This window comes from Pezoporus flaviventris, unplaced genomic scaffold (genome assembly GCF_033815535.1).
Source record: "Pezoporus flaviventris isolate CSIRO_AGI_PZ_B2104156 unplaced genomic scaffold, CSIRO_AGI_Pfla_v1 ptg000025l, whole genome shotgun sequence".
Lineage (NCBI taxonomy): Eukaryota > Metazoa > Chordata > Aves > Psittaciformes > Psittacidae > Pezoporus > Pezoporus flaviventris.
In genome coordinates, this window is record NW_026892573.1 from 29,583,745 (window position 1) to 29,609,521 (window position 25,777).

A 25,777-nucleotide genomic window follows, 5' to 3' on the forward strand; every position below is an offset into this window, starting at 1 on the left:
GCAGCCCTCAGCACTGCATTGTCAACATGTTTTGGTTTAGGAGGTGGCCTTTCAGAAACCTCCTTCTGCAGCTTCTCTAAAGCAAAACTCAAACAACTGACCTTGGATGGGGCAACAGACTTTTCTATGGTCTCACTGATTTCCTGCAGCAACTCTCCATGAGGCTCACAGGTTGTGCTTTCGAGTTCCACCTCAGCAGCCCTCAGCACTGCATTATCAACGTGTTTTGGTTTAGGAGGTGGCCTTTCAGAAGCCTCCTTTAGCAGCTTCTCTAGAGAAGAGTTCAAGCCACTGACCTTGGATGGGGCAACAGATTTTTCTATGGTCTCACTGATTTCCTGCAGCAGCTCTCCACCAGGCTCACAGGTTGTGCCTTTGAGTTCCACCTCAGCAGCCCTCAGCAGTGCATTATCAACATGTTTTGGTTTAGGAGGTGGCCTTTCAGAAACCTCCTTCAGCAGCTTCTCTAAAGCAAAACTCAAACAACTGACTTTGGATGGGGCAACTGACTTTTCTATGGTCTCACTGATTTCCTGCAGCAGCTCTCCACCAGGCTCACAGGTTGTGCTTTCGAGTTCCACCTCAGCAGCCCTCAGCACTGCATTATCAACATGTTTTGGTTTAGGAGGTGGCCTTTCAGAAGCCTCCTTTAGCAGCCTGTCTAAAGCCTCCTTTAGCAGCCTGTCTAAAGCAGAACTCAAGCCACTGACCTTGGATGGGGCAACAGACTTTTCTGTGGTCTCACTAATTTCCTGCAGCAACTCTCCATTAGGCTCACAGGTTGTGCCTTCAAGTTCCACCTCAGCAGCCCTCAATACCGCACTGTGGACATGTTTTGGTTTAGGAGGTGGCTTTTCGGAAGCCTCCTTTAGCAGCTTGTCTAAAGCAGAACTCAAGCCACTGACCTTGGGTGGGGCAACAGACTTGCCTATGGTCTCATTGATCTCTTCAGGCTGACCAATAACTTCTTGGCATGTGGATTTTACATTACAATTAATTTGCAATGTACTATTCATGTCAGTGGGTACTTTCATTCCCACCCTTCTGTATTCAGAAGGCTGAGATACAAAGGGTTCTCTGAGCAGGTTCTGCAAACCAGCTTTAAGCCTCTGAGAACCCTCAAGAGCATCATCCTTGTCTGCTGCCCGAGGCTGTAGAGAGAAAGCCTCAAATTCCCTAAACAGTTTCGTCAGGCTTCTTTTGTTTTCATGCTCACCTGTTGATGGCACATTCACTTTTCCTGTTCTTTTGCCTATTTCTTCTTTTTGAGCAGCAGGACAGGAGTCATGGCTTGGTTCCACTGTTCTTTCAAAGACCTTGCACTGATCTGAGTGAAGAGTTGGCTGTTTCAAAATGTTGGTTTTTAGGTTCAAGCTAGATGACATCTCAGAGGCTTCCTTTTCTAACTTCTTTAGGCCTAATTTAAATACATCCAGCTCAGCTCTACGTAGAACCATTTTATCCACAGTCTCTGCAACTCCCTCTTTAGGGAGACTGACACCTAATGGAGAAGACTTCTTCACTTTTTCTGTGGGTGAACATAGACAATCATCTGCTGGTGTTGTCTTTAAAACTTCTTTATCTCCAGGCAGTTGGATTAACTGCAACAAAACACGATGTTCTTTTGATGAAATGATACTTTTTTCTACACATTCTTTAACTTCTTGCTCTGGAAGACCCATCTTTTCCTTGGGTTCTGAGATGACCACCTTTCTGTCCAGCTGTGACATTGTCTGTGTCACATTCATAGCTTCCAGGTTAGCAGATCCTAGAGGCAGTTCACATAGCACAGAATCAGGTTTCTGTTGGTTCTCTCTCTCTGACATTTGGGTTTGTTGTTGGATTAACTCTTGCTTGCTCACATTATCTCTGCCTTCTTCATTCTCCTTTGATTTTCTCTCATGGGTTATTGAACTAGTATTATTAGGCAAAGAAACATCTCCCCTGTCAACGCTACTCTCTAATTTAGCTCCAGTATCCCAGAAGTTTCTCAAATTCTGGAACTGCAAAGGATCCGAAATTCGATTCTTGGACTTCTCGTTGATTTTCTCTTTTAAAGACAAAATCTGGAAGTTGGGTTTCTGTTGGGAGCAAGCAGAAGCTCTTTCTTTAAGTGCTTCTTTCTCATTTTTGTCTTTGCTTTGTGGGGAAGCTGAAGTGGCACCAACTCTTGATTGCAAGTCACCAGCCTTTGGTAACTCTGCATATTCATGAACTTCATCAGACGGAAATGTTCTTTCTGTCTTTCCAGCTGCATGGCCTGGTCTAAACTCAAAAGAGTTTTGATGCTCATTTTCTGAAGCCTGGCTTGCACAGCTTGGTTCAGCACTTGTTGGTGTATTCTTCCTTTGATCATCCAATACACTAGGTACATGCCCTGCAGTTGATTTTATTTTGTCACTTACCCCAAGACCTTCCAATGCACCATCACCTGATGCATTAGTATTGACACTAACTTCTTTCACCCCATGACTGGGGGTAGTTTGACCCCTTTCCCAGAATGCTCTGATTTCCCTTATTCTTCTTCTTGCTCTTATTGCCTTCTCTGACTCACATTTCTCAGCTGGTAGCTTGTCTTCTTCATGTTCCAAAAGATTTGATTTCTCATTTTGTCGCTTGCTTTCTTGACCATGCTCTTCTTCAACTCTTGTACAGTCAAGTTCAGTTAGCGATTTGCCATGTTGCTCCTCATTCTCTTCCTCTTTCTTAGGTTTTATCCTCTCTGTAATCAGTTGTGTATCTCCTGACCTAAGTGATGTAGGTGAAATACTGCTGTGTTGTTTAATCTTTCCAGACAGTAACTCTTCCATAACTCCTGTTTTTCCAGCCATACTGGGCCCACTGTGTTCTGAACGAAGAACTGGTGTTCTGGCTGAGAAGTCCACTTCCTCTTTGGGTTCCCTGCCGTGGGATCTAGCTGACACAAATTTCCCATCTTCAGCATCAGAACTTCTTTCAAACCCATCTAAAACTTTTGACACAGATTCATCGGCCACTTTGAGTTCATCAGCATTTTTGTCAGGCTTTAAAGTGGTTTTAGCATCTTGCTCCTCAACAAGATCAGGCTTACCTTGTTGAAGACTCATAGAATTGGTATTTGACACCTCATGTGCTTCTGTCTTAGCAGAAAGCTGATGTTCATCTGCAACAAACAGACTTATCAGTTAGGAATCAGACACATGACTCTACAAGTGCTTGATCTAGCTTAAAATCTCTGTTAGCAGAGAAAAGAGTTCTCTGTCCTTGTGTTTTTGGAAAGAACCATACTGCAGGAAAGAAAATGAAAAATAAATTCCTGCACCAAGATATCCTCCTGGAATCATATCACTTTTGAGGGTGTGAGCTGATAAAATTGGTTATCCCCATTCTAAAGGGAATGGCTACATGGAGGGAGGGAGCAGGCAGGCAATCCAGCATGTTTGTGTTTAGTCCCATGAGCAAATCCCCAAGTCACAGCTGGATTACTATTAAGGACACTCAGCAGCAGTACACCAACAACACTTCAGTTCCTGTGCAGGCAGATCTATCAGGCCTCATGACAGGATTTTTATCCAAATGATGTCACTTCACTTTCATCATCCACAATAAAGGTGCCTAATTCAGGCTCTATTCTGATTGTCAATTTGAAGAATGTCAACAGAAGATCCTCTAAAAAATACTGACTACATTAGAACATTAAAATACAGAAAGTGATTTAGTATTTAATTCTGCAGTATGTAGCACATTCATACACTCACAGAATGGTTTAGACTGGAAGGGAACTTAAAACTCATCAGTTCAGCCCCTTGCCACAGGCAGGGACACCTTCCACTAGAGCAGGTTGCTCCAAGCACCCCCATCCAACCTGGCCTTAAATACTGCCAGGGATGGGGCAGCCACAGCTTCTCTGGGCACCCTGTGCCAGTGCCTCAGCACCCTCACAGGGAAGAGCTTCTGCCTTATATCTAATCTAAAATCTCCCCTCTGGCAGGTTAAAGGCATTCCCCCTTGTCCTTTCCCCACGTGCCCTTGTGAAAAGTTGCTCTCCGTATATACTTCCTTGAACACTTCCTACTATTTCCATTTCTTAGTTGTCAATTCCTAGATACACGTGATTCAAACATTAAGGAATCCATCCTATATGCTATTGCATTCTATTCATCACTCCTATTAGTCTCTTACCAGTAAAGTCTTTGTGTGATTTTGATTCATGGCGTGAGATCTGGTTGGGTTTATTCTCACATATCTCATCAACACTCGGTTCAGTATTGCTATTTGGCAGGATATTGCTGGAGATCTTCTGTGGAGTTTCAAGTTTCTTAGGAGTGACAGTCTTTGTCTGCAAGGTTTCATTGGTCAGGAAGACTGGCCTATTACTGTCACAAAGGCAGGATGCCGATGTATCTTCTTGTAAGCCACCTACTGGCTTTATTTGTAAAGCCGATGAATAGGTTCCCAAAGGATTTCCAGCAGAAATGTGCTTATTCCCAGATGAATCTGACCTAATAGCATCGTTTCCACCACTTTTTATTTCATCAGAGTCTAACAAACCAAACTCTCCTGTTTCTCTACCATGGTGTGGCTGTGGGCTTTGCAGAGGTTCTTCTTTTCTTGTGCTAGAAGAGAACCTCACTTGTTTCAGTTTTTCCAGTGAAATTTGTGTGGAGTCTTCTGCTTCTTCCCTAAGGGAATTCTCAGCTTCTCCTTCAAATATAGTTGCAGCAGGAAGACCATTCTTTTTCTGACCATCTAACACCTGACTAACACGAACTTCTGAGTCAGTGGAACTGGAGCTTGAGCTCCGCTTCAGAATGCCCCTGGGTGGTGTAGTGATGCCATTCATCCTTTCAGTCTGCTTGGCTGCTTTTGGAACAAGGTCTTCTCTTTGTGACACAGGATCTGGTGCTTTGTGAACTAGTTTCCTAGCTTTTGGGACAGGACGCTTCACTGCTTTCTGTGATTCATCAATAGGTTCCACAGAAGGTTGCTTGTGCTTCTCTGTTTCCTCATTGTGTAAGCTGGGTTTAGTAGGTTGGCTCTCTTCTGAGGGTGACAAAATTTCTGTAAGACATATATAAAGGAGAAATCATGAGTATATATGACATTCATCTGCATAAGCAGAGGTATACGACACAGTGCAGGTCTAGAACGCAGTGAGTAGATTGATTTATTTAAAACATTTGCAGTAAAGCATAAACAGAAATTCAACACAGGTGTTGATTTTGTATGTATGCAATAGGAAGACTTAGTAGATGATGATCCTATAGTTATTTCTTATTCTAGAAGTATGAACTATTTGATGATTCCAAAGATGGAGCACACCAGTTTTTCCAGCATCTTTATTCCTGCAAGGCACAAAGTTTACAGGGAAGGGCAGCTTCTGAATACACCTCTTCAGGTGCAGAAGATAAACAGCACCCTCCAGAAATGGGAACAGGCTATTTCTACCTTCATCTGAAACAAGGGAAGGTGCATGAATGATCTCCCAGTAAAGAGATGGTTTTTATTCCTAGTGTTCAAGTTTTCCTTTTCTTCTTAGCAAGTTTCATAACAGAGACATCAGAGTCATTTCCACACATAAGCCTGTAAATTAGAACTTCAAATGCCTGTGTTGCAATATATCATCACTCATCTACCTGCTTGCAGAGAATACTGCAGGAAAGGGAGCACTGGAAAATAAACAGGAATAAGAAAACAAAGGAAACAATAAAGATCAGAGAGAGTTGGGCTGCTTCTGTTGAGCCAACAGCAGCAATGACTGGAAAGACATAAAGATAACTATGCCAGATTCAGGGAAATTTCTCTCTTTAGCCATTCAGGATAAACAGCCCTTTTGGATGGGGTGTTTAATACTGACTAGAACTGTGAGTAAAAGAGAGGAAGCAAAACCCATTTACTCCCATAAACAGCCATTTCCTGAGGATATTCACATATTTTACATGGGGTTTGAAATGACCTAGTTGATAACTCCAAGCAGTTAAGATAAAATAGGTTTTGATATCTTACAAGAAGCAGCAATGAAGGTAAAAATAGTTTCCACATAGAATACCATGAAATCCACAGTCAGATGCTGAGTAAGTGCATTTACCCTTCTTTGGTAGCTGAGGTAGAGTGGCTGGTCTGTTTTCCAATTCCCCACTGTGCAAGTTATCACCTGATGCAGTGGAATTAAATGGGTTTCTCCTTTGCTATAAAAAAGAGAATGAACATTATAACTGCAGTCAAATTGTTATATCCATTCAGTCTCCACACAGTAAATCAAAGTGCAGGGATTGCCTCACTACCCTGTCAGCAAAGAGCCTGAAAACATACCTCTAAAATTGGCTGCATGACAAAACACCTCAACAATATGGGCCAGGAAACTATCAGAAGTGCTTGTGATATAGCCTCATCTTGTTCTTGCTCCACCACCAGCAGAGATAAGCCAGCACTTTAAGACACTTGAAAAATCCCAAGCTGTAGCAAGTTAAACAATTTTATCTCTAATTCTCTGACTTTAGAGATCTCACAACACAGCAGGGCAATTCTTTTCAGAGCTTGAAGAGGCTGGAAATAACGCCAAGCACAGACAGCTGCTTCCTATAGCCATAAGAGCAATTCAGCACTGAGCTTTTAGTGGTTTTCATTATCTCCCTCCAATTAAAAAAATACCCATTTTTTTTCCAATTTATAATCTTTCTTCCTCAAATCTTGAATTATCCTTACCGCTGAAGCAAAGAAACACACAAAATGTAAGAAAACTGCTGCTATATTCAATACCAGTCATACCTTTACTGAGAAGGCTGCTGCCTTCATAGGTCTCTCCTCTGGTTTGTCCAACACAGAGGTTATTGTTTTAGAACTGCAAAGAAAAAAGCACAGAACACCTTCAGCAAACAGGACATACTTTAAACCTTTTTAAAAAGCAAAACAAAGATTCATTTGTACATAGTCAAATATAACTTCTTAGCATTTCAAGTTTTCTATTTAGCCTGTTCTCATGAGACTCAGAAGCAAACTTTCACCTTTCCATAGCAAGGGATATTCTTGCTGCTTTGTTTCCTTGCAGAAGCTTCTTTGCTTTTTAAAGAACTCAATACAGCTTCTAGTTGGCATAACAAAAACTATCTTTGACACTTCTAGATCTTTGAGCAAACATATATACATACATACATATATATATATATATACACACACACATTCTCCAAACAATACCATCTCCATCCCTGTCCTACATTTATCCTTCTAGGAAATCAAAGTGAAGGGAAAAAAAAAAATCTAGCTCTCAAAGAGGTCAATATTGCAACTTCCAATTTCTTTTAAAAAGATCATGTCATGTTACAATTTTTAACCTTAGTCCACAGAATCCCAGACTGGTTTGTGTTGGAAGGGACCTTAAAGCTCCTCCTGTTCCAACCTTCCACTAGAGCAGGCTGCTCCAAGCCCCATCCAGCCTGACCTTGAACACTGCCAGTGATGGGACAGCCACAGCTTCTCTGGGCACCCTGTGCCAGCGCCTCACCACCCTCACAGGGAAGAATGTCTTCCTTATACCCAACCTAAATCTCCCGTTTCAGTTTGAACCCATTACCCCTTGTGCTTTCACTACAGTCCTGATGAAGTCCTAACATTTTAAGTGTGAAAACACATCTATTTAAAGAAATTTTATTCTGCTGAACTGGAGTTTGTGCTCTTGCTTTAATAAAGCACTTGAATTTGTGGTTTTGTTTTTAAGAGCACCTGTGTGCTCCTGCACTTGGTATCTCAATCTCCATCATCAATTACCCAACAGGACTAACAATATTATGTTAAAGTCCAGGTTATGGACTTCAACCCTTCACTCATTTTAGACAAGGAAAACACTGATATGTATCCTGGGCTGCAAGCAACCTGTAAGACATTCTTTGGTCAGGTGGTGAGGTAATTAAGTCTCATGGAACACACGCACAATCCCACAGTGTTTTAACACAATGCTACTTCAGACTTACCATAGAATAATTAGAGAGCTGATAATTTGGCATTGCATGCCAAAACCCTGCTCTAAAGAAAACAAAATAGAGAAAAACACACACCCAGGATCCTATAACTAAGTTTCATAACAAAGGCTCTGAAAATATCAACCCATACAATGGAAAAACTGAACAAACAGTTCCCTGATATGCCGCATTCACAAGGCTAATCTATGAAACTCTGTGAAGCCAAACTGATAATTACACCCAGATTAAAGAATTCCTGCATTGCGATTCAGCAAACTAAAGTGCTGAGAACCTCAGCGGAGGCCCAACTCCACACAGACTGGACAGCACTGGACAGAAACAAAGAAGTAACAAGGCAAAGGCAAGAGCAAAGATGGAGAAAGGAGATACGGAATTGCAGGCTTTGTCAATACAGTCTACTTACAAATGGCCTCCCATTAAGAAAACAAAACAAAAATGGCCTTATCTAAGTATCCCAGCACCCCTGTTGCAGAAAAGTTACATGAAGTTATAAGGAATAGGGCTTTTGTGCAAGCTTCCACCTTGCAGAATACTTGTCGCCTGTTCAATACAGGCTAAGAGTATTCCCTAGCCTAGGGAAGAAAGCAACCGCTAAATCTCAATTGGAAAGATAAACCCCTTTTAACACTACCTCTTTTGGGCATATAGACAGATGGTATCAGGGAACAGAGGTAATATTGACTGACTGAGTCACCCTGTGAAACTCCTTCTCTGCAAGGTTACACCTTCAAAGCCTGTAAAGGCTCTGGCATGCAAGAGAACCACAGTGATACAAAGCCAAAGAGAAAGATAAAATTAAATGTTTACAGCTTCATTTCTGAATTTAGATATTGGGGGGGGGGGGGGGGGGGATGCAGCCAATTTTAAGAATATAGCTGTGGGCTGATTTCTGTTCCAACTCATAAAGCAGCACCTGACTCAGCAGCAGATGAACTGGCTGAGGGCTGGTTGTGACCCTCTGCAGTTTACAAACACATCTACCAGAATGGAGCTTTCTTCATATTTAAGTAAGAATTAGTTTTGTTTAAGAATAGGATCCGGAACATAAAGTCTGAGTAATTTGTTCATAAAATCAGAATGGTTTGGGCTGGAAGGGACCTTTAAAGCTCGCCCAGTTCCAACCCACTGCCACAGGCAGGGACACCTTCCACTAGAGCAGGTTGCTCCAAGCCCTGTCCAACCTGGCCTTAAACACTGCCAGAAATTAAGCAGGAAGAGCTTCTTCCTAATACCTAACTTAAATCTCCCCTCTGTCACTTTAAAGCCATTCCCCCCCCATCCTATCCCTACACACCCTTTTAAAAAGTCCCTCTCCAGATTTCTTGTTTTACTCTTTATCAATCATGTACTGTATTTGTGGAGCTCTAACGGAGAATAACATTCTAAGGCTGTAGTTTTAAAGTATCATCATGTTTTCCTGGTGTACAGGATGACATGCAAAATACTCTAAAAGGTATATTAAACAGCAGCATGTCTTGTGCTGTGCCTAAAAAGACATAACTCCATAATAACTTCTGCAAGTAAAAGCCACATGTAAAAAAACCTACATTCAGTAACAACTGTCAGCATTGTCAGCTGACCTGAGGGGGAAGTTAAGCTCTTTCTTGTGATAAGCAACATTTATCATCCTCATTGTACAACTTGATTTTTCAGGAAGTCTGTAACAAAGCAGTTTATCTGAACTTTTTCAGCACGATTTCAGATGTATTTAAGACAAAAATACCCCTTGGAGTTCACCGACAATGATATGTAAAGGACAGGTAGGACCAGCAATGCAAGCCAGAGTTGTTAAGACTTACACCAGCCTTTGGTGCCATTCACTATGAACGTGGTTGCCCCATTTGCAGACCATGAAAGCGAAAGATTCAATTGCTGTTAGATTCTGTGCAAGGGCAAAGGAGGAGACAAACTTTGCTGCAAAGAGAAAACAGATGAGGTACAGAGAAGGGCTTCAAAAGACAGACAAGAAAGTGAAAGCTTAACAGAGCACATCAACAGTACAACCAGAATTAAACCAGTCATCCTAAGGAGTAACTCTGGCTCTTACATCTCTCTACTCCCTGAAAGCACAAACAGTAGTAGCTGTGTTACACCCTGCTTCTTGTCTCCTCAATGGAGCTGAGGAATCTGGCCATTTAAAGGCATCTAATTTCTACCTGCTTTGCCCTAGCTAAGAGATCAGCACTCTCCATTTCAAATGCAGGCTTTTTGAAAGCTTCACACAAGCCAATGCATTACTATACACAGGTATTTTAAAGAGAACACGGCTGTTAAAGACCAACTCAGGATATTTCAAAACAAAACTAAGCTGTTTGGGGTGTTCACAGACTTGAGATAGAGTGATTTAATACCAAATCCTCTGTAGTTCACAAACTATCATCCAGCATTCCTGTAACAACTACAGCCCAGGCATAACCAAACCGACTGTCTTCCCTTATTCTGAATGGAAGCCTCTCACTTCCAGAAAGGCATTTATTTTTCTTGGTACATTCTGACTTATTTTCCACAAGAATCCAAAAGATTCTGGTTTTTTTTTTTTCCATCTGAAATACATTTGGTTTCCTTAAAAAGTCTGATTATTAAATGTGCACCCCAAAAACCTTGGAAAATTCTAGAGTCATTTCTCAGTCTTATTCTTTGTATGATCCAAGCTTAATCAAGAGTCTGGTCTTATTAAGTGGCTGACTGAAGGGATGCAGGGGTTATTGTGCCCCTGTTACTAACTGTGAAGGACTGATCATGGCCAACCATTGTATCTAGAAACTCACAGTCTTGCTTCTGGGAGCCAGACTAACTTGTGACATGAGGACATATGTGGGACCATTCTACACACCACTAACAACTTTTGCCTCAGAGAGGTAAGCTGAAGGTTGTTCTGCATTTGGATACAGAACAATTAAATGCATGACTCTGGTTTATCAACCTTCCACATGCATTGATTCCTTGGGCAATAATGAGGAAACATTTGATGACCTCTGAAGTAAGAGGCAAGTACAGTATTTTGGATGGAATTTACAGCTTACAAATTTCACCAGTCCTGATCACACATACTAAGTGTGATTAAACAGACAACTTACCTTGAACTGGATTTCAGTTGTTCCTCTTCTTCTTGGTGTTCCACAATACCATGTAGTTCTGGCAGCACGAAGACTTCTTTATTAACATTGCTCACCCAGCTGTTCTTCACTTTGTTTGATTTGCTCTGACTCACTTCAGCTAAAACATGAAACAAGAATATTGTTGTCTCCCCTATGTTCATACAGGATTTTCTGAATCATCAAATACAAGTATTTGCATTCAGCCCTACAGCTATTGCAAAGTCCTGTACTTGAACTGTGCTCAGAAGCAGATCTGGTGCCATCTGAAAAAACGGGTGTTTTAATATTACTAGAAATCATAAAATTGTAGAATAGTTAGGGTTGGAAAGGACCTTAAGATCATCCAGTTCCAAACCCCTTGCCATGGACAGGGACACCTCACACTAAACCATGTCACCCAAGGCTCTGTCCAAACTGGCCTTGAACACTGCCAGGGATGGAGCATTCACAACCTCCCTGGGCAACCCATTCCAGTGCCTCACCACCCTAACGGGAAAGGGTTTCCTCCTTATATCCAATCTAAACTTCCCCTGTTGAAGTTTTAACCCATTACCCCTTGTCCTGTCACTGCAGTCCCTAATGAAGAGCCCCTCTCCAGCATCCCTATAGGCCCCCTTCAGATACTGGAAGGCTGCTATGAGGTCTCCACGCAGCCTTCTCTTCTCCAGGCTGAACAGACCCAACTTCCTCAGCCTGTCTTCATACAGGAGGTGCTCCAGTCCCCTGATCATCCTTGTGGCCCTTCTCTGGACTTGTTCCAACAGTTCCATGTCCTTTTTATGTTGAGGACACCAGAACTGCACACAATACTGCAGGTGAGGTCTCACAAGAGCAGAGTAGATGGGCAGGATCACCTCCTTCCACCTGTTGGTCATGCTCCTTTTGACGCAGCCCAGGATACGGTTGGCTTTCTGGGCTGCAAGCGCACACTGCTGGCTCATGTTCATTTTCTCATCGACCAACACCCCCAAGTTTTTCTCCGCAGGGCTGCTCTGAATCTGTTCTTTGCGAAAGCTGTAGCTGTACCTGGGATTGCTCTGACAATCATAGAATCCCAGATTGGTTTGACTGGAAGGGACCTTAAAGCTCACCTAGTTCCAGCCCCCTATCATGGGTAGGGACACCTTCCACTAGACCAGGGTACTCCAAGCCCCGTCCAACCTGGCTTTGAACACTGTCAGAGATGGGGCAGCCACAGCTCCTCTGGGCACCTTGTGCAGCACCTCACCACCCTCATAGGGAAGAACTTCTTTCTTATATCTAATCTAAATCTACCCGCTACCCCACACTAAGGATTCCTTAGTGTACAAAACTAAGCAAGATTTTTGTTTTCACTATCACTATCCATAACTGCAAGCAAAAATATCTTGACATCTAATGAGTCATTGAAAGCAATCAATTGTACATAGTTCTGAATGTACCAGTACGCCCCTTTGTTCAAGTAACAAGACTGGGGAGTAATTACCTTCCTTTAACATAATGTGGCTTTAAGTACTTTCCTTTAAACTATAAATCACTGTAAAATTTAGCTACAGTTTTACAGGTGATTTTCATAGCCTGCAAATTGAAAACCAGCCAAACCCACAAACACACCGCACTAACCTTTGATTTTTTTTAAGTCTTTTCTGTTTCAGGCCTTTTTTTGTCAACTTAAAAAGCCGAAACCATCCCACTGTAACCTCAAACTGATTAAACTGCCCTTATCCCTCTGGGAATATAGGATCTTAGAAGGTGTAACATTTCAGGATTAGACACAGGAAGACAAGGCTAAGTTGTGGTTACAAAACCTATAGAAAGATAAAGGTATACAATATGCTGTAATGTATACACGGCATTGACAGAAATACTTGCTTCAAGAGCACACAGCAAAATCCCTTAATAGAACTTTAACTATCAGTACAAGAGAATAAGAAGAGTCTTGCCCTTGTAAGCCAAAAGGATTTAGTAAAACTAGAGGAGGTAAAGAGGGATGAGGGTCAGTTTCTCTAAGAAACAGAAGAAATATTCTGTCCAAATAATGACAAAATGGAGCAGGACTCCCTAGATTAGAGAGTCAGATGTTGAGAGATTTCTAATAGAAGTCTACAAAATCCTGTATGCTGTATTATATATGTTTTTGTGAATAGAGATCAACTGTTCAGTTGGCTTCCCAACGATAATGGTGATCGGTTCAGTCACTTCTTATGTGGAAAACATTCATTTTAAAATGCCCCAGACAGGACATGGTGAACGTTAGAGGCATGGCTTTAAAGAACTTCTTAAAGAAATTAATGGGGAAAAATAACCCAGGAATACCTCCTCTACATCAAAACAGTCTGAGGTGCAAGTGTTTGCAGGCTGGTCCTGGCCTTGGAGCACATGCGTGCTGCCAGGCACTCAGAGCTGGGTGCTGAGCTTTTGGTCTGCTCCAGCAGAGCAGCTCCTATGTTCTCTTTCGGTTTGTTTCTCTCCAAACAATACACTGTATTTATTTCTAATGTCAAATACAATGCATTATCTTCCCACACTCTGATTTTCTTAAAAGAAGAGCTTCGGAATACAGTATTTATTATCAAGTGAGCCCAAAGCTCATCAACATCTCAATTTACACACAATACACTACTACCTATTTGTACTATTAAATGAATGTCTGCAACTTATCTGGTACATGAACACAACTGGCTTTAACAAACACTTCTAATAAATCGTTTGGGGGCACCCACCATGATGTAGGGGATGGTGGGTGTATTTAAAAGTTAATGTGGACACAGAGTGCCAGGTCTGGCTGCCAGAACTCCAGCACGGATTTCAGTAGTTACAACCTCTAGCTCGTGGTGCCAACCGTTGAACTTCAGAGGTCTCAAGCAGCACCCAAAATCTTGGAAATTTATACATAAAAAGCAATTCCCTCAATCTCTGATTCCTTGCATGTTCCAAGACAGCTCAGAGGGCCTCAAGAATAGAAGTAAGAAGGCATCAGGAGTGCAGAGAGCTTACAGTCCTACACAGAAACACAAGACAGTCCATCCTGTTAGTCATCACACAGAATCCTCTCTTTAAATGGGGAGAAGAAAGTTTACACTGCAAACTCATGGGAAATCTCTTTTTTGCATCATTTTCTGGTTATGGACACCAATATTCTTGTATTTCACAGACAACAGAGTCTGAAGTTAGCAAAGCAAAAACCAACCTTCTCAAAATGAAATGTAAAGCAAATGCTTACCAGGATGTGCAGGCTTCCGGCGCATGGAAGCTCTGATAATATCTGCTCCATGTACCGTATCTCTGTGCCTCTTGGACTTGGCTTCGTAAAACCACTGCCCGCTCATGTTCTTGAGCTGAACATCATCCTTGACTTTCTCTGGTAAACGCCTGAGGAGGGGAAAAAGGAATAAGTGAGACACGCAATCTACTTACCTGTGTTAACAGAATCAAAGTCAGATTTTGGGGGCTTTGGGGAAGCGGGCTGTAATTTGGGATTTGGTTGGCTGGTTTGGTTTTTTTTCATGCTATCTCAGCACACTATTTCCATCTTGTGATCTGTTAGTTCCTTAGTTAATTATGAAGGATGACAACTAGCTGGAAAGAGAAGCCTCAGCCCTGTTACCCTTAAAGCTTCAGCTGAAACAGCTCTTACAAAAATATATGTATATTTTGCCATGATAAATGCTCAAGCAGAGAAAGTTCTGAAGGAGTCTCCAGTAACTGCAGATCTTGAGTTTTGCCTTCAAAGGATAAAACTGAGATAAGCTAGCAGGGCAGATTTAGAAGTCTCTGTCAAAATTAAGTCTGTTGCTGGTTTAGGGCTCAGAAGGTGCCTCTTTAGGATCTTCATAGAATCATAGAATAGTTAGGGATGGAAAGGACCTTAAGATCATCCAGCTCCAACCCCTGCCATGGGCAGGGACACCTCACACTAAACCATGTCACCCAAGGCCTAGTCCAATCTGGTCTTGAACACTGCCAGGGATGGAGCATTCACAACCTCCCTGGGAAACCTATTCCAGTGCCTCACCACCCTTACAGGAAAGAATTTCCTCCTTATATCCAATCTAAACTTCCCCTTGTTTAAGTTTTAACCCCTTACCCCTTGTCCTATCACTACAGTCCCTAATGAAGAGTCCCTCTCCAGCATCACTATAGGCCCCCTTCAGATATTGGAAGGCTGCTATGAGGTCTCCACGCAGCCTTCTCTTCTCCAGGCTAAACAGCCCCAACTTCCTCAGCCTGTCTTCATACAGGAGGTGCTCCAGTCCCCTGATCATCCTCGTGGCCTCCTCTGGACTTGTTCCAACAGTTCCATGTGCTTTTTATGTTGAAGACACCAGAACTGCACACAATGCTCCAGGTGAGGTCTCACAAGAGCAGAGTAGAGGGGCAGGATCACCTCCTTCGACCTGCTGGTCACGCTTCTTTTGATGCAGCCCAGGATACGGTTGGCTTTCTGGGCTGCGAGCACACACTGAAGCCGGCTCATGTTCATTTTCTCATCAACCAACACCCCCAAGTCCTTCTCCGCAGGGCTGCTCTGAATCTCTTCTCTGCCCAGCCTGTAGCTGTGCCTGGGATTGCTCCGACCCAGCTGTAGGACCTTGCACTTGGCATGGTTAAACTTCATGAGGTTGGCATCAGCCCACCTCACAAGCGTGTCGAGGTCCCTCTGGATGGCATTCCTTCCCTCCAGGGTATCAACCGAACCACACAGCTTGGTGTCAGCAGCAAACTTGCTGAGGGCGCACTCAATCCCACTGTCCATGTCAGCGACAAAGGTGTTGAACAAGACTGGTCCCGACACCGATCCCTGAGGGACACCACTCGTTACTGGTCTCCAGCCGGACATTGAGCCATTGACCACAACTCTTTGTGTGCAGCCATCCAGCCAGTTCTTTATCCACCGAGTGGTCCATCCATCAAATTGATGTCGCTCCAATTTAGAGACATCATGTGACACTGCTTTTATACACACATCCCGAAAAGGTACTGGAAAGATGGTTTCATTTTTTCCATAGGTTATACAAAAATCCTTGTACAAACACAAGTTACAAAGGAAGAAAGCATCTCATGGAAGAAACAACAAAATAAGGCTGTGCAGTTTATTCATCTACAAATCCCAGACTGGTTTGTGTTGGAAGGGACCTTAAAGCTCATCTAGTTCCACCCACACCGCCACAGGCAGGGACCCCTTCCACTAGAGCAGCTTGCTCCAAGCCTCTGTGTCCATCCTGGCCTTGAACACTGCCAGGGATGGGGCAGCCACAGCTTCTCTGGGCACCCTGTGCCAGCACCTCAGCACCCTCACAGGGAAGAGCTTCTGCCTAAGAGCTCACCTCAGTCTCCCTTCTGGCAGGTTAAAGCCATTCCCCTTGTCCTGTCCTTATAGGCCTTGTAAAAAAGTGGATCCACCACATAAACTGCAGCCATTTTAAATACTGTGAAGCACATCTTTAATAATTTGCTTTCAGGCTGCATGGTCACTCTGCTTCTATGAAACATTCTTTGAGGAGGCTTTGTTTGCCATTTGAGAGGTTGCTGTCTTTCCTCATTAGGAATATAACACATAAGGCATGTGCTCATACATGGCCTGGAGTGTAACCTGAACACCAGGAAAGTTACTAGACAGCTTTGGAGAGTACTTGATGAAAAAGTCAAGTCAGGCTTCATCTGCCTTCTCTATGTCCTTTCCTGCAGCGAACAAGCTAATAACAGAGCTCAGGGGAGAAACCAGAACAAATCAAGTTAATTGGAGACTTTAAGACCAAACATTGTCCACATTGATGCGGGATGCTGCTATTTTCTACAGGCCTGATGGCCAATCACAGAATGGTTTGAGTTGGAAGGGACCTTCAAAGGTCATCTAGTCCAACCCTAAGGAGGTTCATGCCAGTTTTATCTTGTCCATGAGATTAGGAGAAGGAACTTCCAGTGCTACCAAGTAGCTCTGATGACAGTGTTCATTGTAGGTTGAAGATTTGACTGTCAAGTACACACAACCATTCAAAGCAGAGAAAGGGCACTGAGACAGTCCCAACCCCACACTAAGACCATTCTCACCTATTACTCAACTTCTCCTTCATCCAGAAATGAAAAGGCTTATTTGAATGCATCAGCTCTATTAGCATTTGAATACCTGAACTTTTTTTTTGGCAGCACTGTCAACAGTCTGTCCCTCCTGGGTGTTTAAAGAACTTCCCTGTCTCCGGTCAGCTACACACAGCTGAGGCTGCAAGGAGTTGAGGTCACCACTGGCATTTCTAATGCCAAGATTCAACAGTCCGTAGCATGACTGGGCCATTTAAGATCTGGCCCTTCCTCTTGCTTATAACTCTAAGAGCCAAAATACATACCTCTCATATGCTGCAGGTCTTCCAAGTTAGAGCAGGAACAGAGCAGTAGCTTCTCTCTGTCCTCAAGCAAACACATTACTCAGGTATGAGCCAACTCCTTGTTGTTCAGGCAGTTTATGAACACAGCCAGCAGGAATAGTGGAATGCAAGCAATTTTTACACAGACGATTGCTTCTCCCTTTCACCTTCTTTCCCCTGTGTTATTTGTCTTCTCAGAACAGACGCTCCTTAGGGCTGGGGATGGGCTCTTCAGCTGTTTGCACAGCCTGCAGGGCAAGCAGAGCTCTGACCCCAGCTAGTGCCGCAGGGCAGTGTGACAACACATGCCGAGGGAGGTGCTCTGGAGGGATGGCACTGAGTCACAGGACAGGTATTCAGTGCTCTCACCCCGAGTCAGTCTTTTACCCCAGACACTGCTCACTCCGTTCCCCTCTATTCAACCACTGAAACTAGGGTGTGGTAGGAGAGCTGTACAAGTCAGCTCACACCAATCAGAGTCCCATCCACTGTAGAAGTGGATTGGACTCTCAGGTGTGTCAGCCTATGTACCTGCTTGTGGGACACTCAGAACTTTGACTAACATAAGCAGGACAGAGACAGAGGATTTGTCATGGCTCTGGACTCATTAAACATCACTCATGGCAACTGTAGCTGGATGGAAGCAAATGTCAGGCAACTTGCTCCCACTCCTGCTTATGGAGTTAACTGTACCTTAACTTCACCAGCTCAACAGGCCTTATAGACTTTGGGAGGTAACTGTGCTGCTAACAAAGGTACAAACCTGCTCTCCATCTACAGTACTTCCTTTACAAGTGACCTGTCTGGATGATAGGGTTTGTACGGTAAGAAGTGACAGAAGCTCATAACTTGTAAACTACTTTTGCCTTCTCTTCTCACCTTCATAGCACTTGACCTTTGCTGGCTTGGCTTACTCATCTACAAGAGAAGTATTTAGCCTTTCAGTTCCATCTTTTGAGGAACTAAGAGCAATATTATTGCCTAGCTATAAATAAAGCAGCAGATTTCCATCCTCGGACAGTTAGCTCTAGGTCCTGGCAAGGAAAATAACTTTCAAGCAGCCTGTGTGCACCAGGACATCATAGACTTGTTGCAAAACTGAGGTTAGAGACTGGAGGTTTTAGAGTGCTGCTTGAATCCTCAAGCTCTGCTATGAGCAGGCCCTACCAGCAATACCAAACTGCTGGTACTGTGTGGGTCTGTTTCACTGCTAGGCATTAGGCTGTGATTTATCTTGAAAGGAACTGTAGGGAAATGAAGCTGCAGCCAGGGATTTCCAATGTTACGTGTGCCTCCCGGCACACCACAACAAGGTTAGAAGCCAAGAGCTGATTCTACTCCAGGTTCCCAGTCAACAGAAAGGCAAACCATGTTGCCATTACCTTGTTTTCTTCTTGGTACCAAGGAACTAGTGGGTACCCAGATTAAACTTCAGATTGCAGGCTCAGCTGGCAAGTTTGCAATTAGAAGAATATGTAGTAACAGCTTTACATATGTTGTAAGCATGTATCCCAAGTCCCTCAGTGGTCTCTTATAATGCCAGTTAACCCAGATTGCTGTTTTCAGAGTGAAACAGCTTAAGGTTATAAAAAGGTAGTGCTTGTTTCTTCTATAGAAACATTAAACTTAAGAAAATGAAGGTCAGTTAGAAGGAATTTGCTCCAAATCCTCTTTAAGTCTGAGCTCACCCTTTACTTAATATGATTTTTCCAACTATAGAGCCATAGAATGGTTTGGGTTGGAAGGGACCTTAAAGCTCGTCCTGTTCCAACCCCCTGCCATTGGCAGGGACACCCTCTACTAGAGCAGGTTGCTCCAAGCCCTGTCCAACCTGGCCTTGAACACTGCCAGCGATGGGGTAGCCACAGCTTGTCTGGACAACCTGTTCCAGTGCCTCAGCACACTGACAGGGAAGAATTTCCTCCTTGTATCTAACCTGAAAACTTTATATCTAATCTATGCCTTGGTGAAACACTTGATGGCAAGATGACAAGACTTTCCTCCCCCAGGGCATTAAGTACTTGCAGGATTACACGGAATGGGCACACAAAGCAAGTGTCTGGCATTCTGCAGGCAAACAGAAAACCTACATGTGCATTAATGGGGCTATTTCTCCCACCTCTGGAGAATCTGATAGTGGGTTAAATCACATGGTACCATTGCAACGCAGGAAATCTATACTTACTGAGGCAACAGTCAGAAGTTAAAAAGCCATATTAGTATCCACATTTTCCCTTAAGCACAGTCTTCTACCACGAAAATAAACTCCATCCACCCTGCTCTGCTGGCTGTTCCAAACAAGCACCATCCAGTCAAATAATCCATCTGCTACTAGTAAACAAGTTAGCAATCAATACTGGGAAGAAAATGTATCACTTTCTGGTTGTCCTGGTTATGGTTAATTTTCTTAACTTCATCCCAGCCAAAACCAGGACACCAGTATAGTCCAGTGTTATCAAGACCAGTATGTAGGGTCTCTTCCTTAACCTCACCAGGTTAAGATGAGAACAGTCCTGCCTCTCCTACTGGGTTTTCATAAGGGGGTTGTTCACTGTTCATGGACCAGGGCAGGTCACTGCTACACTGGTCTGACGAACCTGACAAAAACCACATAGGATGCAGAAAAGCTCTCTGGAGGATATATATCCCCTTAGGTTTATGTTTGTCCAGTTACAAATAGAGACTTGGGCACAAAAGGACTTTGCTCAAAACGGAGTGGGTTTGGTTTGTTATAGGGGTTTTTTAATACATCTCTGGAGAGCAACAACAAACCTCCCCACCAAACCCACAGTCAGTCTTATATCAGTCGTCTTTCTTAAAAAGGAGAAACAACAGCATGCACATTTTGCTAGAGGATAAAATTATTTCCTGGAAAGTCAGATTTGGTGTTAAACAATATTCATAAGGAGGAATGAATCCTAAAAACATGAGCTTAGCCTTTTCCACCTGACCAGGTGCTCCTTACAGCCCAAAGAGGAACATTCTCCTCTGGGTGTGTTTAGGTACTTACATATCTGAGAAATCAGTGACTAAATGCCACTTGATACTTTTATTACTGCCAGATCTCTCAGATACCCATTATCCTCAACTGTTTTTAAGCTGCTAAAGCTAAAAATGGAAATAAACACAGACCAAGTTTCATATATTTGAAAAAGGCTGTTGCTGAACTGATGTGCTGGATCCTGTCTGTCTTTGGCAATGGGAAATGCCTCTGAGCTGCTTCATTTCATGCAACCACCACACAAAGCCAAGCAAAGGAAGGAATGAAAGCACAGGCAGCAGACAAGCATCAGCTTATCCCCCTCTGGGGTAGTACTAAAGGATGTTCAAGATGTGATGATGTAGCATTGTCTCCTTCAGCACATCTGCCCAGCTAGAAAGAATTGAGTCAAGCACAGGCATGAGAAAAGTTTACACAGCTTGTCTCAGGTCTGGCTGAAGGCAATCTCCAAGCATACATCCTCATGTAGACACTCTGACCTTTATACCTACTAAGTATGCCTGAAGTCCCTGGTACGACCACCTCAGAAGGTGCCCCTTTAGGATGGTCATATAGCACTGCTCTTACACACAAGTCCCAACAGTGCACTGGAAAGACAATGTCATTTTTTCCATAGGTTACACAAAGATCCTTGTATGAACACAAGTTACAAAGGAAGACAGCAACTCATGGAAGAAACAACAAAATAAGGTTGTGCAGTTTATTAATCTACAGATCATTGAATCACAGAATGGTTTGGGTTGGAGGGGACCTTAAAGTTCATCCAATTCCAACCCCTGCCACGGGCAGGGACACCTGCCACTAGAGCAGGTTGCTCCAAGCCCCTGTGTCCAACCTGGCCTTGAACGCTGCCAAGGATGGGGAAGCCACAGCTTCTCTGGGCAAACTGTTCCAGTGCCTCAGCACCCTCACAGGGAAGAACTTCTGCCTAAGAGCTCATCTCAATCTCCCCTTTGGCAGGTTAAAATGACATTTAGAATACACTGCACCTGTAAGTCTGGCTCCCCCAGTGCCACAGTTCAGCTACCCCAATACCTTAGATATATCCCACCCTAAGCAACATCTTTGAAGTGCCACACCAATGTATGTATTAAGGGGTTTGGCACACAGCAGTCACCACCCACCACATAAACAACTCCACATTTTCCCCTATCATTGGCCTCCTCAGTTTACACAAGGAGCAAACAATCCTCAGCATGGCCCACAGCAGCACTGCCAGGTTCTGCTGGGAAGGGCCCAGAGAACCCTGTCACAAAGGCGACCGCAACAGCTTTGTGCCTCAGACACCCTGGTGCCAGGGGCCACCCCCTCCACCACAGGAGAGTCACCCAATCACACTCCAGAACTTCACAAGATAGATATATTTCTGTTGGTCTTTCTAGAAGGAGCCTCAGACTGTGTTAGTTCTGAACTATACAACTGTATAAAGAGTTAGGGGCTATGATGAAAACACTGCCAGGGAATTCCATTGTGTGCTTAGCCCACTTGTGTTCAACACCCAAATCCCAGCTGAAGCAGGGTATAGCAGAGGTTCCCGGACAGGAATGAGGACAACAACAAAGTCAACAATATCATAGAATGGTTTGGGTTGGAAGGGACCTTAAAGCTCATCCAGTTCCAACCCCTGCCATAGGCAGGGACACCTTCCACTAGAGCAGGCTGATCCAAGCCCCATCCAACCTGGCCTTGAACTCTGCCAGGGATGTGGCAGCCACAGCTTCTCTGGGCACCCTGTGCCAGCGCCTCAGAGCCCTCACAGCTGAATATGCTGAAAACCAGCTTCTAGTCTAGTGCTGAACAAGCCAGGGATTACAGCAGAGTGCCCAAGGAGGCTGCGTGCGCTAGTCTAACCAGCACAGTCTTACTACAGGTAAGCAATATTAGGAGCCGTTTTCAGAGAGGGAACTCCATCAGGTGGTGTAAAATTCCACTAGGAAGTTGCTCAAAGAGGCTTTTGTCATGTTACTGGTTTGTCCACACTCCAGGAACATGGCACAGGTTGCTGTGAACACCCTCCAAACCTCAGAATTCCTTCTAGAGGGAAAACGATCTCCTTAAAAGGCTTCCATTATATACACATACAAACAGCACTTTGTCAGGGTATGATGTTTGTGTGATGACATTCAAATCCAGATCTTGGAATCTTCCAGGTGTGCAAGGCTGTAGAATTCAAACTAAAACACTGCATCTCCTTGGCTGGAGATACAATTCATGCAGTGTTTTAACACATAAAAAGCAAGCTCCATGTGCCACATCTACGTGGAAATATCAGATTCATACGTAAACTTCCAACTCCTCAGAAGTTATAATGTTAAGAAGCCAGAAGAGACATTTCATTGTCGAGAGAAACATGGTGATTACAGGCTGCGACAACCTGCAGTCCCTTCCATTTTCCACCACACCCTCTTGAACTACAATTACAGGAGACCAAAGAGAAGTTACAGACAAAAATACTTGTCAGCAGCCCTTTCAGACCACTACTGAGAGTGGCTTTTTGATTTAATCTGTTCCAGGAAGGGTTCCTTTCCCCACATACTGTTTTCAAACTCATCTACAATTACTTCCCCTGAGCACTCTCAGACCCGGCACTGATTTATCATTACAAGACTAAAGTCAGTGTTTTTCTACCTAAAGAAAACACCCGTTCTGTTACAGCAAAGTCATTTTTCTGCTTTTTGAAGCAGAAGACAAAACTATGTGGTGAAAACATTTCCTCAGGTTGCATTAAGATAGCAGGGAAAAAGAACTGGGGAGTATTGCCTGTAAAGATTTTACCTTCAGTCTTCAGAGAAGCAAATAACCTTGAGAGGAGAAGCACTGTTAACCAGGAGAAGCTACTACTTTGGCATTTAGTGCTCTTACTCTGAAAGAAGCAAGAGTAATAACAACATAGTGAATGCACACTGACCAAACCACCTCAAGGCTGTAGAAGCTACTCAGCAAATGAAGGCTGCACTTGCGGCAAGTGGCAGGCTGCTGCTTCACTTCCAGGGTAGGGAATGTCTACACAGAAGATATATTTCTCAGTAGAAGCGAAGCATCACAGATGACCATGGTTGAAATAATTTCAAAACATTCAAATAGGAAATACAAATCTTCAGAAGGAAGAATCCTGGAGATTATTGAATCAGTGAGAGAAAATTTGATCCTGCCCCTCTACTCTGAACTCATGAGACCCCACTTGGAGCACAGTGTACAGTTCTTATGTCCTCAACGTAAGGACATGGAGCTGTTGGAGCAAGTCCAAAGGAGGCCACGAGGACGATGAGGGGCTGGAGCACCTCCTGTATGAAGACAGGCTGAGGAAATTGAGGCTTTTCAACCTGAAGAAGAGAAGCTGTGTGGAAGTGTGGAAACCTCAGAGCAGCTTCCAGTATCTGAATGGGGCCTATAAGGATACTGGAGAGGGACTCTTCACTAGGGATTGTAGCAATAGGACAAGGGGTGATGGGTTTTAAGCTTAACAGGGGAAGTTCAGGTTAGATATAAGGAAGAATTTATTTACTGTAAGGGTGGTGAGGCACTGGAATGGGTTGCCCAAAGAAGTAGTAAATGCTCCATCCCTGGCAGTGTTCAACGCCAGGTGGGACAGAGCCTTAGGCGATATGGTCTAGTGCAAGGTGTCCCTGCTCATGGCAGGGGGTTGGAACTAAATGATCTTAAAGTCCTTTCCAACCCATACCATTCTGTGATTCTCTGAAAATTCTGCCCAAGCAGAGACTTCCAACATCAGTTTGTGTTACAGCACTTGGACCTTTCAGCATCTAAGGCTCCATTTTTCATCATCTGGCCACTTGTCATTTTGTGGACCCTGTAATGGATACTTTCCTTCACAAAAAAAGAAGCTGACTATTACAGTGCTCATTCCTGAGCAGGTACCTATCTCTATTAGCTGAAACCACTACTTGACTGCTATTTATAGCTGTGTAAGATGGCTTTCTCAAAGCCATCTGGGCAATGCTGCTTTCCATGCATGCATTTCTATTCATGGCAATTATCCTAATAGTAGCTCTAGGAAAACCTCCCAGCACAGAAACACTCTAGAATAACCCCACATTGCTCCATCTGTGACACCACAAAGAAAACTGAGAGCAATTTTCTGCTTCAACCACGATTGCAAGGACATCTCTTGGTAATGAGCACAGTGCTGGTACCTCCTCTGGACTGCAGGTGCAACGCTCCATGTATGTGAGGTATAACTTCATCATTCAGACCTACTGCTGACTGCATCCATACTGACCTTGTTTAGGATGCTTTTTTTGACACAAGTCTCCCCACTTACTACCCATTAATTCAGTTCGCAGAGGTTTTGGTACATGCAAACTGAATGCTGTTCTGAGGAACCCAAACCAGGTTCATATCAAGCCAGATGTGCACTAGCTGTGCTTGGCCTGAGGGAATTGCAGGAGTCCAAATCAACACTTGGCTTTTTGGCCAGCAATGAATCATTTGTGTGTTAGAGGCATTTCAGCCAGAGTCTGTGCTAAATCTAGTCCAGAGTAAAAACCTCCAAACCACATAAACAGTGCAATATGGGGCTATCAGCAGCAACTGGTTTTATCTAGTCCCATACGCCAAGTAACTTGGTGTGCGAGCTGTGTAAGCCTTCCCAGGACAATCAAGGGTTTTGGATCCCTTACCTGACTCTCTCTTCTTCAGCTCTTTTAAGCTCTGCATCCCGTTGCAACACCTTCATTATTGCCTCTTGTTCCTCCTCTGTTAGGAAGCTTAGGTCAATCATCTTGTACGTGCAGGGTAGAGTGTCCAGGAAGAAATTAAATCCTGATGGAGAGGATAATCTTGTAGACTGCTTTAGAGGTACAGAAGAAAAGTCTTCTTCAGCAGGTACTGAGAAAGCTGGATCAGGTCACAGACAGTGGTTTAAAGAGCCTCAAGTGTTGCTGTCTTGGATATACATACTTCCCTAGATGAGAGGCTTTGGGATAAGTGTTGCATTCCCACTTGCCATTAGAATGATGTCTTCTCAGCTTGTCCACTCAGCTCTGCTTCCTGGAGTAACAGTTCACTGACCCAGCATATCCAGGGTTTAAGAACAAACAAAGCATCCCCTAAAAGAGACAAGAAAGAACAAGCTGGAATATCAGGGAAGTAGATGATGTATGCATTTTTAATTAAAAGAAACAAGTTTTGCAGTGTGATTAAACTACTTTGTGAAGTTCAAATGGTCACTTCAAGTCAAACCTGTTTTACAGGCCTCTTGAACAAGGTGGCCATGAGAATATATTCCCTTCCAATACAACTCACACCCTAAAACACAGAATCAAGTGTTATTCAAATGATAACATTTTAGGATAAGTCATTTTTAAGTTGTTCTTTAAGGCAGCAGAACAATTTGGAGGATAGGGAAGGGGAAACATGACA

General features: G+C 43.5%; 1 protein-coding gene across 5 annotated transcripts in view; it reads right to left on the minus strand.

Moving 5' to 3' along the window:
• The window catches only part of SYTL2 (synaptotagmin like 2), a 54,881-nt gene that overhangs the window by 16,287 nt on the left and 12,817 nt on the right, over nt 1-25,777 (minus strand). For 2 of the 5 annotated variants that reach the window (XM_061458012.1, XM_061458013.1), the window contains exons 2-8: nt 25,036-25,464; nt 14,256-14,404; nt 11,033-11,171; nt 6,748-6,820; nt 6,068-6,167; nt 4,162-5,040; nt 1,640-3,142 (exon numbers count right to left, since the gene is read on the minus strand). In XM_061458012.1, coding sequence (XP_061313996.1) covers nt 1,640-3,142; nt 4,162-5,040; nt 6,068-6,167; nt 6,748-6,820; nt 11,033-11,171; nt 14,256-14,404; nt 25,036-25,136 — 2,944 coding nt within the window. In that variant the 5' untranslated portion in view covers nt 25,137-25,464. Of the gene's footprint in view, nt 1-1,216; nt 1,537-1,639; nt 3,143-4,161; nt 5,041-6,067; nt 6,168-6,747; nt 6,821-11,032; nt 11,172-14,255; nt 14,405-25,035; nt 25,465-25,777 lie in introns of those variants that run through there. The other 3 variants (XM_061458014.1, XM_061458015.1, XM_061458016.1) reach the window with 3 other exon arrangements.